The following is a 15,271-nucleotide window of genomic DNA, read 5'->3' on the forward strand; positions in this document are numbered from 1 at the left end:
TAGCAGCGTCGCGGAAGTGCCTGCGTTAAATCTTGTAGATTTTACGCAGGCACTTTTGCGAGGTACACATCTGCCTGACCGCCACCCGCCCCCCTCCCCCTGCGTGGGAACGCTCCCATTGTGGCGCAGGCCCAGGTCTTAACGTGGCGCATCTCCCTAGATGCATCACGTCGTACATGACTCGCAGGGATGCGCCACGTTTACGTCGCTGTGCGTCAGGTAAGGCAGCGTAAACGTGGCGCAAGGGGCTTGTAAATCTGCCCCTTTGTGTCTAGCATTACGCAGTTCTGTAAAGTACACTCATACATTACTCAGCCCAAATAAATGAACACATAATAGAAAACAAATAAGCAGTGGCACCGCCACAGAGAAGGAGAGCAGTGCACCTGAAATGCACAGAAGATTTTGAAATATTAATTTACCTCTCCCATCAATGTAATCAGCAGCATTATTGCTCTTTGTAAAAAAGTTAAAGCAAACATTTGCAATATTATATAACACACAGAGCAGGAGAAAAAACAGAGTAGTGACGAGTGATCAAAAAATTGCTACTACTACTCACCAAGCCCGGGGACCTCCACTCCCAGCAGGTCGTGCTCCCGGTCCAGGATATCGGTCCAGCGGTGGGTCACCTGATTATAGGTGCGCTGGACCCCCGTGATGTTAAAAAGGGCCCGGCACACCTGCCCCCACCGCTTCCGTCGCTCCTGGCTGTTGGTGTAACCGGCAGCGATCCTGCCGCCTGCCGCGATGGTCCTGGGGAGACGGCGCTGCACATAATAAACAAGTGAGCCCACCTCCTCAGGACTGAAGATCTCCCGGGGCACCACCATTTCCGCCCTCAAGCGGCCACACGGGAGCCGGGCACGGGCTGCGGCGGCCGTCTTGGGCAGCTTGACTGCTGTCTTCACCATGTTCTGGGCAGGTAAGGAGATAAAATGAAAAAGAATAAGAGTAGAAAAGAAGGAAATAAAAGTTTTAAAAAGTAGTTGAAAAGTAAACAAAAGTAGACTAAAACACAAAAATATAGACCTAGAAAACAAGAGGGATAGAAAAAAAGTTTAATAGATCAAAAAAAAAATAAAACAAGCAAAGGATGGCAGAGATATACAGAGGATAGAAACACCATGCCCAGACACATAGGAATGAATGAAAAACAAGATGGCCGCCCGAACACGTGCGTGTAAGTTCGCACGCGATTTCTCTCGCGAACTCGTGCGAACTTGTATTCGCAAGGCGCTCATCGCGCGAGATTACACATAGCGGGCGGAAACGGAAATACGTCACGCAAACAAAATGGCGGCGCCCATACTCAACCTTGGGGTAACTCGCACGAGTTCGCGGCTTCCACGGTCGATTTCGCACGACGCCGCGCCTCGCGAATAGGGCGAAATTACAGAAAAACGAGTTTTGCAAAAGCAAAACCAACGAGCAGGTGCAAAAGTTCGAGCTCATCATTTGTAACCATTTCCCTGTAGTGCTTCCTGAAGGGGCCCTCCAGAATCCGGTTGCCTACTTGCAACTATTGTGTGACCCTGCTCTGACAGTCACAGAATAGTTACAAGTATGCCATTGCATCCTGTTAAAAAAAATTTACATTGCAACAAAAAGGAAAGGGAGCAGACAAGCAGGTGCCAGCCTTCATTAATGTCAGTTGGGGCAGGGCAGGTGTTGTTGTTTGCAAAACTTAAAGCACTTAGCAGGTGTGCTTTGCTTTGCCTCAATAATGTACACTCACTGGTCAATCAGAGGGTGCTGTGATGACACCGAGGGTGGCATGGGTGTGCCAGCCAGAGGGTGGCATGGGTGAACCAGAGTGCCAGTGTTGACAGGATGGCAGTGCTTTGCTTTGCCCCAATAATGTACACTGGTGAACCAGAGGGTGCTGTGATGACACAGAGGGTAACATGGGTGAGCCAGAGGGTGGCATGGGTGACCAAAGAGAGTGCCAGTGGTAACAGAGGGTGGCAGTGATGAAGAAAGCCTTGCAAACAGGCTGGGCACGTAGAAACAACAAGTTCGCAAAACTGGCGACCCGACAAGTAAGTTCGCAATTTGTGAAATTGTACAAAACCCTCGCGAACTTGCAGAAACCCGTGCGAACACACCCCCCCCAAAAAAATACGCAAATCCGCGAGAATTCGCGGAATTTGCGGATTTTCGCAATCCGCAAATACGCAAATTTGCGGATTGCGAATCCGCAAAATACGCCCATGCTTACTAATTTCCCTTCTCTACTGCTTTGAGAAGCTCCTTAAAGACTAAGATTAATAACTGGGCCATGTATCACCCTTAGATTTCAGCCCAAAGTATCAGATGGAATCCAGAATATGCCCTCTTGATGGAAGATAACACATTTTTATCATAAAATCTTTATGAATCATGTTTGCTGCCCCTGAGGATGAGGATACCTGACTTATCACCAGGGATTCAAACAGAAGAGCACCCTACATTGACGTATTCATCTCTGTTGGCGGGTGAAGGGATAGAATAAAATGGACAAGATTGACCTTGTCTGTATCCTTCCACTCACATAAAACCGTATCAAAGGTATTTTGATGAAGAGGCAGCCCAACCTGGGGAGTAGTTTGAAACTACCTAATCAGTGTATGAGTGAAAATAACAAGGACATCAGTAAGAGGATGGTCCATTGAATCCAGGCCAGCATGCCACTGAGCATCTTCCTCCAATGGACTTTTCCCGTGATTCACCGTACAGCTCCCCTACAAGTCTGAGATTTGTATCAGAACCACAATATGGAGTCATCTTGACCCTACAAAAGGAAGCCTTATGAATCTTATTTAGGGCATCCACAACTTCCAGTGCAAAATCATGTAGCTTATCCTGCAAATCCTTTTGTACTCCTTCCAGACATGCTTGCCTTGCTTGTGAGGAAGAGCGGGAAAATGGGAAGACAAGGAGGAGAAGACAACAACATGCTGTCACTTGCTAGAATGTTTATCCATTACCACCATAAAACAGCATCAGGGTAAAGTTACCTTTATTGGAGTTTCTGAGAGCTTTGGGTTTCCAAAACAGCAACCAGGACACCATTCTGTCAAACAAAAACCCTGTTGATCCATTTGAGTTCCCTTTCACAGAGTGTGCCCGGAAAAGGTGTAGGTCTGAGTCTGGTAGGGACCCCACAGCACACACTCAAGTCCAGATCTTGGCTATTGGCATGATACTGAGAATTTGCCCCAGCTTTGAAGCCCAGTAAGGTCTCCATGTCTTGCATTTTTAGTATGCTTCTGTAGTTTTTCATCTCGAGGTGGGATTCACATAAGCAATGTGTTACAGACTAGAATAGTGGCTGAGGCATTTTATCAAACACAATAGCGATTATATTTGCTTCAAATAACAACATTTAGAAATGTAGCAATTTTTTCACATTTCTAGCTTATGCATTTTTTAATGTGAAGACCAAAATGTAAGAGCTGTTCTGTAAACAAAATGAATTGGCTGCAGGCCACTAATGTGACAAATAAGAGTATAAAAAAACACAATGACATCATACTTGAACAGCATACATAACATGAGGAGATTTCAAAGCAAGAGATTACAATTAGCACTCTTAAAGCCTTTTGTGAGTAAAGACTTGTGTGGCCACAGGACAGTCTTCTTACAAGAGAGGCTACTGAAACCACTTATCTGTACTAAAATTATTTTAACATTTCTGGTTCTTTTACCATTTAAACGTCATGCTAAATAATCAGCTCAGCTGTCAGTGCGATGTCCAGTGGCACTAATTAACGTACATTTCTTTCAATGTGTCCAAACCCTGAACTTTGGTGTGACGAAGCATCATTGTATCCATTCAATTATTGTATCCATTGCACACCATTATTGTATCCATTGCACACCATTATTGTGTCCATTGCTCACCTTCACTGTGTCCATTGCTTACTCTTATTGTGTCGATTGCTTTACCACTGCTGTATCCACTGTTTACCTTCATTGTAGCCGTTGCTTACTATCACAGTATTCATTGTTTACAATATGGGGTTCAGAGATCAGAATGCACAATTAGCTTAAATGTAACATTGGGGGTTGGACAATTAAAAAATACAGCAATATTTAATGCTCCAAGAGTCCAGTTCACTCTCCTTAATGGTAATTTTACTCGGTTCATGTGATGGTGGCAAAAAGCTAAGTTGTTTCCATTTCATATTTTACTTTAGTTCGCCCTGAGAGTGTGATAAACTTGTTCACATAGAATGGTTCACCCATAATCAACATCCTTCACTTGATTTTCAGAATTTTAGTTTTACTATAGATTTTAGGTTTTTTATTTCCCCATTCGCAGAACTCTGAATGCAAATTTACTTTGGAGCTTCTAGTAAACTTTTTTGGCCTGTACCTTGCAACATATTTGACACCAGGCACAACTCTAAATCCTTTGCTTTATCACTCTAGTGAAACATGATATATAAGTACTGACTTTCTATGGTTCTGGGTTTCAATCCAAATCAATTAATCTCATTGTAAAGTATATATTGCAACAACACCAGTGTTTTTGAGGCTTCACGAGCTCCAATAACATTTATTCCTCTTCTAATTGCTTTCCAGAGGGCTTTACCAGATGGGATCTTGGTTTGGTAAATGCACATCAGATTAGATTATATCACAGTATGAGGATTTTTTGGGAATAGTTAGCCAAAACTATATTCATCCCCCAAAAATTCTATAATTTTCCCATGTTATCATGTGGTGAGGCTAGCTGGATAAACTCACCGGCTTCCCAAATTGTTTCGCATACAGATGGACAAAGATAATGTTATGTTTCCATTCATATATATGGTACAGCTATAGAAGTTGATCTTTAATCCATTTTTGTACGGTCTTAAAGTTCAAATGTCCATGGACACTAAGTTCCAAACATCTGGGGGGTAAAAGTATGTGATTTCTATGTTGGTTGGCTTCTCATAGATCAAAAGAGCAGAGAAAAGTAACTATTTTCACTTTCTGTTGTTGAGTATTACAAGGGAGTTCTCTATGATGAAGATTGCCAGTGATGTACAAGACAATTTGGCTATAACCAGAGAAGCTTCGAATTAGGAGAGTGTACACTGATAGGAATGACTTTCATAAATCTCAATTACCTAATGTCATGACTTCAGTTTCCCATTATTAAAGAGCATATAACTTAAAACTCGTACCTTCCCTTCCCAGAAGAGAAGGCTAAGCCCCACAGCACACGTTTGTCTATCATTGAGCCATTTTCTCGCTACTAAATTCGGTGATGTTTTGGAGAAGACGTTGCAAAGCCTATAGACTCTATCATTGTTCATTGCTGCCTTTATCTCTAAGGTGCACACCAACCATTCCGGTCATGCATTTTCTTCCACTTAGGAAACTGAATATTACCTACCGCTTTGCAATGAGTTGTGATTGGTCACTAACATGCGGCTGGTATCATTTAACATGTATCAGTTATAAACGTTAAACAACACATCATGGTAAATAGGAACAATTCGGACAGCCTCGCATCAAAGCTTTCCTACTTCGCTCCAGATTGTGCAGTACAATGTGCCCATTTGCTGAGATGGCCTTCATATGTGGCTTACACTTTGACTGCATGTGTCTTGGCTGTGTAATTTAAGACAAGATCTGGACACCACTGTCTCATATCGTTTACTCCTTCTCCACAGCTTATTTAACCTAGAGCCACTAAGAAGATTATTTTGTTGCTTTAGTACTTTCCTCCGCATTGAGCTGAAAATGATGAGAGTCTTCTAGCTGCCACTGCACTAGGTTCAAGCTTGAAAGGGGGTGAATAACATATTTCCCTTGCAGTGGGCCACAGGTCATGACTAAGTGAAGTGATGGACACTCTATCCTTTGTTCCTACACTGGATTCTAATCTATGTGTGGGTGAAGAGCCACAGAACCGCCAGGTCACACCTGGACTTGACCCCATTCTGCATGGAATGGAAGAAGAGAATGCATGCCTGTCAGTGCTGGAGCAGGGTCCAGGTCCATGCTGGCTTGAGGAGGATAAGCGCTTCCTAAAAACTCCCACACTGGCCCCTGGACCTTGCTGAGGTAAAGAGTAAGGGGACAGCTCTGCTTCAGCATCACCAGGCCGCAGTCTATTTTGGGAAGAAAGAGAGGACATTCCAAATCCACCATGATAAGACCCCAATCTCTGTCTGATGGATGAAGTGAGGAGATGGCTGGATGCCCCAAGACTAGGCACCATTGAATGTCGAACTGAGGAGTATGAAAGCCTTCCTGCTTCCTCTAGTCTAGACTCTAATCCAGGTTCTCCTGAAGAAGAGGCATGTCTGGTTCCCTCTGGGAAGGGCCCAAACCCATGTGGAGATACAGGTGGAGTGTTCTGTGCCATATCCTTTGGATACAACATTGAAGTTGGCGAAGGCGAAGCAGACAATTGCCTACCTTCCGTCAGGGTAGGTCCCATTTTGCGTGGGATTGAAGAAAAGGATGATTGCCTATTTGGCATTGAATGAGTCGCAGAACCACACTGGGCTGATGAGGAAATCTTCACAGGAATCCCCATTTTGGGCGTCATTTTGATAGGCTGGGAAGAATAATTTGGCTGGATGGCAGCTTCTGCAGCAGAATCGAGGCCTTCTAGAGGTAAAGAGAAGGACACCTGCTTTGTTCTCCCTTTCTTGGGTCTCAATTTGCACACAGGTGACATAGAAGAGAGTTTCATACGTTCCCCATTGTTTTGACCATGTCTGTCTGAAGGTGTCAATGAGTTAATTTGACCAGATAATTGCTCATCATGACTCAAATTACTTGGAGATAAAGAGGACGAAATTGATAAAGAGGAAGGTAACTTCCTGATGACACCCACACTAGGCCTTGACCCACGTGTGGGTAAAGAAGAGGAAGAGTCAATGTCTTCACCTGCATCAGACATTAATCTACATACAGACTTAGAAAAGGAGAGACTCCTATCTTTCCTTGAGAGAGCCCTTCTATCACGTATTGTTGAAGAAGAAGGAAATTGCTCAGTTATCACCACAGTGGGAATCATTCCATGTGTGGGTGAAGAGGAGGAACATTTCTTTGGGGAGCCTACTTTGGGTGTTGATCCACGTGGGGGTGAAGAGCCAGAGAGTCGCTTGGCAGCCCCTGCATTGGGTCCTGTTCCATGTGGTGGTGATAAGCCAGACATCCTTCTTGCTGCTCTTGTATTGGGCTCCTGTGCACAAGGAAGTGAAGATAAGGTGTGTTGACCAGACACTGGGGAGGAGTTGGAGTGTCTAGTTATCCCAGTACTGGACCCCAATGTACATGGTGGTGAAGTACAGGAAAGAGGTCTGAGGGCCTGAACACTAAGTCCTGATCCACGCAGTGGCAAAGGGGTAGAGAGTGGCCTAGCTTTCCTACTGTTGCTTCTTAGCCTGCATGGAGAAGATGAGCTGGAGAGTCTCTTGGCTGCATCTGCACTCGGCTCCAGTGCAGATACTGGTGGGGAGTGGAAGCGATGAGGTGGGTTACGCCTCAGCTGAACCTGTTATAAGAAAAAGCCAAAAACAGAAACTTAGAGGGAGAACAGAAATGCAACAGGTCAGAAAAACACATGCTTGAATGTAACGTGATATTGTGGTATTATAGATTTAATAAGATCCCAAAAAGATGGAGTACTTAGATAGGGACACATGTTTAATTGCGCTTCACCAAGTCAATATGTGACCAAACAAAAGTAGTCAGGAGTCCTAAATTCATACAGTAGCTATGGCTCGCCAGCATACACCTGTGCAGGAGTAGGCACAAGTCCTGTTCAAGTTTTCACATGTGCAACAGGGACGACATAACATGTTATCCAACAGAGTATGTATAATTCCTTTATCCTGGTTTGTGAATGCAAGAAGGCCTGCATACAACTTTCAAGCTGAAAATGAAATCATCTAAATACATAACTGGCTGGGTGTCACACCCTGGTAGTAGATTTACAACTTCTGTCACAACATGGCAAAATACATCTATGCACCACTGCGGCTCTCCTGAAAACTGGGAACATTCACATTTACTCAGCAACATATAACCTCACACTCTGCACTTTACACACTGAAACCCTTATGGCTTCCACAGATATGGTCAAGAAATGCTCTGTCTCTTCTCCCACCAAAGCCGGGGGCTCTGCCTCGCTCTCTAGTAACGGCTACCTAGAGGTGGCCTACCCTAGGTTTGTGACCCAATAACTCTTGAAACTATGAATAGCAAATAAGGGCAGGTATGAGCTAAATTCTTTGTAACTCCACAAACGTGTGGGGCTACACCTGAAATTCCTGACTAGAAAGTGGAAAGCTTAAAGCCCAGTCTGTGAGATGATCCTGTTACTCATTTGCAGAAGTAAAATAAGAACCAAACCATTACCTGTTAGAAATGGGGGTCTCTAGTTGGCAATTGTTTGCACCTTTGTCAAAGTAGGGACCCTTGCTTCTAGTCAGGGTAAGAAAGATATATCCTTAGACAACCGCTGCTCAACCCCTTGGTAGCTTGGCACGAGCAGGCAGGCTTATCTCAGAGGCAATGTGTAAAGAATGTGTGCACCAATGCAGTAACATAGTGAAAACACTACAATGAACACCACACCAGTTTTGAAAAATAGGAAATCTTTATCTAAACCAAACAAGGCCAAATCGACAAAAATCCACCATACATTTATCAAAATAGGACTGTTAAAAAGGTAAAAACTGGTCTGTCCATAGCAAACTATGGATGCATCACTTTCTACACAAAGTACCTGGGATGTGTAAAAAATCACAGGCAAAAACAGCCGCAGGGAAGGTGATGCATTGGCTCCTTACATGCAGGGAAGGTGATGTGTCAGTTCTTTTCTCCAGGGGAGGTGATGAGTCGGTTTCTTACTGCCACGCAGGAGAGGTGATGCTTCGGTTCCTCACTGGAGAGGAGGTGATGTGTCGGTTTCTTACTGTTCGAGGAGATGATGTGTTGGTTTCTTACTGCGGTCCGGTATTTTGGTAGATTTGTCGCCCAGGTGCGATGCGTTGAACACCGGAGGCGAGGCGTATTTTTGAGATGCTTCGCGTTATCCAGTGTTGGTGCTGTGGCCTGTGTGATGAGGCTTCGCAGGCCATTGCATTATCTGGTGTCGGTTCAGAGAAGCACTCAGCTGTGCGGCAGGACACGGCGAGGCTTCGTGTCATCTGGCGTCAGTTCCGAGGAGTGCGCAGCTGTGGGGCGGTTACTCGGCGAGGCTTCGCATTTTCCGGCGTCTGTTCCGAGTAGTGCGCAGCTGTGCAGCGGGACTCAATGGGGTTTTGCGAATCTTTGCTCTAGTTCTTACAGAGATCAGCGGCAAAGCCCACTTTGGAGGCCCTTTGACTGGAGGGAGGCACCTCAGGCAAGGGTAGGACTCACAGGTGGCAGAGTCCAGCAGAACCAGCAGAGTTGCAGGAAGTCTTTTCTGTCTCTGAGACTTCTTAAAAGGAGGCAAGCACACACAAGCCCTTGGAGAAACTTCACAAGCAGGATGCACAGCAAAGTCCAGTCCTTTGTCCTCTCCTTGGCTGAAGCAGCACTGCAGGCCACCCCAGCAAAGCATCCACACATCAATGGGGCAGTACTCCTTCTTCAGCTTTTCCGGCTCTATTTTTTGGCAGAGGTTCCTCTTGAGTCCAGAAGTATTCTTAAGTTCTGGGGCCTAGGCCCCAATATTTATAGCATATTTGTCTTTGTTTCCTTGTGGCAAAAAGTCCCTCAGCTCAGTCCAAACCAGTTCTGTCCTCTCTGGTCAAGCTTCTTGGCAGGATGTGGAGACAGCATTGTGCACAGGAAACTTGGCCTACTCAGGTGCAAGGAAAACTCCTCTCACTAGTCTAAATGCAGCCCAGGTCTATTCAGCTGAGCTCTGAGTCATCCAGGAAACACAGGATACCCCTCAACCCAACCTCCCCCCGATGGATGTTTAAGTTGAATGCACATCCCCAGCTCCCATCATTCCAAAACCAGACAGTCAATACACAACCCAGCAGAGGCACACAGAATGGTTAAACAAGAAAAAGACTACTTCCTAAAAGTGGCATTTCTAAACACACAATTTAAAAACCATCTACCGAAAAAGATGTGTTATTAAATTCTGAGTTCAGAGAGCCTAAACTCCATTTCTCTTTCTTGGCGTAATGGAAAGCTATACTTGTAAGATGTTAGAAAGCAACTCCCACGTAAGCCTATGGAACAGATATCCTTTCAATAGTGAAAAACGAAAGTGGGAGTATTTCACTATCAGAACATTTCACACACACAAGCACATGTCCTGTCACATACATGCTCATAGGAGTACCTTGGGCCAACCTGAGGGGGTGCCTTAAATATAAGAAAATGTAAGGTAAGGGCCTGGCAAGTGGGTGTACTTTTCGACGTGGCAGTTTAATACTGTGTGCGCAGATACTACAGAGATAGGTGTGAGACACATTTACAGGGCTACTCATGTGGGTGGCACCACCAGTGCTGCAAGCCCGCTAGTAGGATTTGATCTACAGGCCTTGGTACACTCAGTACACTTTACTAGGGACTTATCAGCAAATCAAATATGCCAATCATGGATACCCAATCAGAATCACAATTTACACAGAGAGCATATGCACTTTAGCACTGATCAGTAGTGTAAAGTGCCCACAGTCCTAGAGCCAACAAAAACTGGTCAGAAAAAATAGGACGAAGAAGCAACAAGTTTGGGGATAACCCTGCATAAAGGGCCATTTCCAACAATACCTTAAACTAAACCTTCAGGCTAGTATCCTTTAGTTGTGACTTTTTGGAAGTCCGCCCCTAACTTTCTCCTCAAAAGACGTTTGGGTCCAGAATCCGATAACTATCTTTTGTGGTTTTGAGAAGGAGCTGCTGACATATGACATTGGAGAATATGGTAACTGTTGGCTTGATGAGACTTGGGGCGTGATTATGATGGCGGTTGGACAAGCGTCCGACAGCCATACTGTCGGGAATAGGACCGGCCGACAGGAAGTCGGCGGTCCCGCCATGCAAATGACGATCTGACTGCCGTGCAGGTGGTTGGAAACATGACTTGTAGCATTGAGGCTTGTGTTGTGGCCCAAAAAAGGGCTGCAGCACATGCCTCACTGCCTAAAGGCATGTTTGGAAACATTCCTGCATTATGTGTCAGGCACCATGTGGTGCCTGCTACATGGTGCAGGGATGTTTAGGGGGGCCCCATAGGTGCCCCCCAGGGCCCATGGCGGAGGGTTAGGGGGGCCTGTGAGGGGCCCCAAAAGTCATGTTCTGCCTGCCTTTTCATGGTGGGTTAACTGCCAAGAAACAGCTGGCAGGCTAGGACATTTTAATCCCCACAGTGGTGAGTAGACAGGCACCACCACTGTTGTAGGGATATCACCACCCCCTTTTGTACTGCTTTGTTCGCCATAAGTTGGCAGGGTATGCTCAAACGTGAGTCCCTTGCTCACTCTGCCACTGGATTCAAGCAAGCCTGGCTGAAGACGGCTGTAATGCCAGAAACCGATCCTAGGAAGCTTTTTTCCGGTCCAGTGAAGGCATGGCTTGGCAGTTCGGGCTGGACTGTTCCCATGAGGCACAGGGTCAGACTGATTTGCATCTGGCCATGTCTGAACTGGGGTGGCAGAGTGGGCTAAAGAACGGTGATGGATTAAACCCAGATCTGTTGACTGGGTGTGAGTGTTTGATTGGTTCAGATGATCCGTCTATCACCACCCCCTTTTGTACCGCTGGCTTTATCTTCACATTTTTTTCCCTTTTAAGGGTTGGCAACACATCCCTCCGTTTTAACTTTGGTGCATGTTGCACCCATTCCTTATCCTTGCCCTGCTATTTTCCTGGCCCTGGGGCCTCCAGCTCATTCTTACCTTTGTGCTGATGTGCGGCCGGTTGGGCACCGGCCGCAGGGAGTGAGGACACATGTGTAGCCCAATTCGTGAATCCTTGCTTCACTCTGGGGACCTTAGATTTGTGAGGCTTACCCCTCCTAGTGACCATGTCTAATTACGAGCCGTTTGAGCAAGGTCTCGAGACTTACGGACCGAATGAAGATGAAGACTAGTATTATGACGACAGACTAGTGGAAGGGATCAACCAGTCAGTCCAACGCTCACTTGACAAAGTCCTTACTCCTATCCCACTATCAGATTCCTCTCAACCTCCTCCTAACTCTTCTACAGATTCCATGTGGCCACATTCTGATGCCTATAACAAATTGTCCCAAGGTGTTCCCATGAGCACATGTGCGGTGCCAAGAAGCACTCCAGCTCTCCCAACCTTCAGACACTGAAACAGATATAGCTACCTCATCTTTCTCTCATCGGTCCGAGGCCAGCAAGGGTCCCAAGAAACATAAGAATTCCTCCTCTTCCGATCCGATCAGATTTCCCTTTACTTTTGAACCCTCTGACATCGTTCACCTCAGGTCCTCTGACTGGGTTCCAGCGCCCGCAGTTGCGGACCATATGCAAAAACACTGTGGCAAGAGCTTTGAAAAGGATGTTCGCCCTAGGTCTGACCCCTTCAGAAGACAGCTCAAACTCCTCACGTTGCCTCTAATGTGCTTACCTTTCTAAAGAGGTCTGCCAGAAATCTCAAAATGGGCATTACCAGAGCCCTCAAAACAGTCAAGATAAATTGCTTGATGTATCCGACCGTTTTGCAAAAATTCTGTCTGCTGGGCAACACCAACTGTGCCCTTGCTTCTGACAGGAATAAATTGTTGCTTATGAGAATTGATCCCCAATTGGTTGAGTTGGAAATGGCTGTACCCAGTCACTTAGCGGAGGGGCTACTCTTCGGGTACCACTTTGTCAAAGATATTTGCAAGTTCGTAAACACATTTGCCTCATTAGATGAGGCCCAATCTTCAATGAAGAAGGCATTCAACTTCAATCCCCATTTTGACCAGGCAGGCAGCGGCAGAGAACGGCCGGTCAGCTGTTTCAACTCTCAAGGTCCTCTACGAGGATTTGTCTCTCGACACGGAGGCTACAGGCAGGAACCCTCACAGGCAAGCTTCTTCCACTCCAGATCCAAGGGCTTCTGAGGACATTATTACAAAGGCGTCAACAGGGGTGTAGGAGAGTAGGGTCTGCTTTCCTATGGTCACCCCAATTTTTGCTTTTTGCTTCACTGGTTTTAGACATAATGTGGCTGTGGGCCTGCTAATCAGACCCACAGCCTGCTGTTCTCTCTCTAAATTCACAGACATGTACTTTAGGTACATCACCAATTTGGTACTGGACACCTTATCAGCCCCTGTACAGTGTACTATAGGTACCCAGGGCATAGGTGCATCCAAGGCCTACCAGGGGCTGCAACATATCTTTTGCCACCCCTGGCTGGCCAGTCATACAGACACAACTGGCTGATCACTCAGCTGGGGCAAGGTGGTGTAAGCACCCCTTGCTTAGATATAGTATACCTATATCTAAACGTATATCTGGACACATATATGCCTATAAGTTACTCCTATGGCAGCCCTTAACAATCCTGGAGGCAGAGTGCTTGGTATTGTGTGAGATGGTGCTCTGGCATGAGCTGAGCCTGTGTGCAGCTTCCGGAACCAAGTCTTTATAGCTGTTCTGGGATATTGCCATACCATATACTCTTAAGTGCATTATAATCCTCGCGGTTATTGCTAACTTTGGTTTGGCTTTATCAAAACATGTTGTGTAAGGTGTCATACACTTTGGGATACTACCCCCTCACCAGTTCTGGCGACAGGGGTAGCATTCCACCCTTCTAGAGGGAGAAGACATGTTACTTTACTTAAACGCGGTTAATCTAACCAGAGCCTCAGCATCACAAAATGATTGCTGCTGCACAGACACGGGTCTGGCCTCCTGCTGCTGACAGAAACTCCGTCAGGGGAGGCCTGGACAAAAGGTTTCCTGTTACAGGGAGGTGTTACACCACCCCAGACAGGAGATAGTGGATTGACGCAGGCAGGGCAAGTGAAACTAGACACTGCCTGGGGCGAACAAGGCTCCCCATGCATAGCCCAGTTCAAACCGGTGCTGGGGCACTCCAGCCCCAGCCCTGGCGCGAAACTGGACAAAGGGAAAGGGGTGTAACCACCCCCTTCCTGGGTACCACCCATAGGAGGGACCTAGCAGGTAATCCAGCCCCTTGATTTGGAATAAAGGTAGGAGCTGTGCCCAGGAGCATTAGATTATCCTGACTGAAACTTTGATACAGAACTCTGGACCCTTCAACATCCCACTCGACGTGAAAGACTGAAGAATCTCCCTTTTGTGGTCAAGGAGTGACCACCCTGTGCAAACAGGCACCATCCAGCGCCCAACGGTTTGCTTTGTTGCAGCTCCCGCCGGAGCAACAGAGATCAACAATACCCAGCTTTCCTGACTTCCAACAGCCCGATCCACAGTCCCAGCGAGTCTGAGACCCGTGGAGGCGACGTGAAGCGTGGAGCCGGCCATCTTGAAAAGACTGCGAAGTGCTGACCGTGCAGCTCCTGAGGCATCCTCGATGCTGTGCATTGGGGTTTGAGAAGCCCCAGCCCCGAGCAGCTCGTGCACTGAATATCACCCCTCCACACTCACAGAGAGCTGCGTGGGGCGCTTTTGCATTCTCCTGCTCAATGCGTCTGTCCGGTCACTTGCCCGTTGGCTAGTGGCCTCTATGACAACGAAACTACAAACCTACTCTGCTGGTCTGGTTGCTCCAGACTGGCCCTCGCTCCCTTGAAAAGGAGCAACCTCTCTGACCTTGCTGGTCCGAGTAAGAAGCGATCTTCAAATCCTGCGTGAGTTGCATTTGCCAAGGCCTGTTAACTCCGATCCGGAAGCCGACACCGCCGACAGCGAGAGCCTTCGTGGGACAGCTCGTGATCCACTCCTGGTCATCCTCGATGCCCCAGAGTCCACGTGGCAGCAGAGACAAGCTTCTCGACAACCACCTAATTGCGCCCGACATCGCCTGGTTCCTTCCTGGTTCCATCCTGGTCACTGGCTAGTGACCCAGACTCTGTCCCCTCTGCTTTCAGGTAATCTACATCTTCGATCCACCCTTGGATCCAACTGGACTCTTCTCTCCTGGCCGCCTGCAGCATCTTCATCTCCAGGCTCCATAGAACTCCATGACGAAACCCGACACACTTTGGCACCTATGCACCCGCTTCCTGTCGGTGAGGTAACGATCAAACACCCGTGCTCCTGTAGTGGTTTACAACTCTAGTGTCCTAGTCTAAAGTGGGGTAATTCTATTCCAGTCGGAAGACTTCCAAAACAGTAACTTTCTAACTTTTGCGCGCCATTGACTTTGCATTGGT

General features: G+C 46.6%; 1 protein-coding gene across 1 annotated transcript in view; it reads right to left on the reverse strand.

The window, feature by feature from the left end:
- Positions 1-2,986: 2,986 nt before the first annotated feature.
- The window catches only part of LOC144784043 (uncharacterized), a 184,859-nt gene continuing 172,574 nt past the window's right edge, over positions 2,987-15,271 (reverse strand). Inside the window, exon 2 of the mRNA XM_078662744.1 lies at positions 2,987-7,489. Coding sequence (XP_078518870.1) covers positions 5,693-7,489 — 1,797 coding nt within the window. The 3' untranslated portion in view covers positions 2,987-5,692. The remainder of the gene's footprint in view (positions 7,490-15,271) is intronic.

Source organism: Lissotriton helveticus, chromosome 10 (genome assembly GCF_964261635.1).
Source record: "Lissotriton helveticus chromosome 10, aLisHel1.1, whole genome shotgun sequence".
NCBI classification, from domain to species: Eukaryota; Metazoa; Chordata; class Amphibia; order Caudata; family Salamandridae; genus Lissotriton; species Lissotriton helveticus.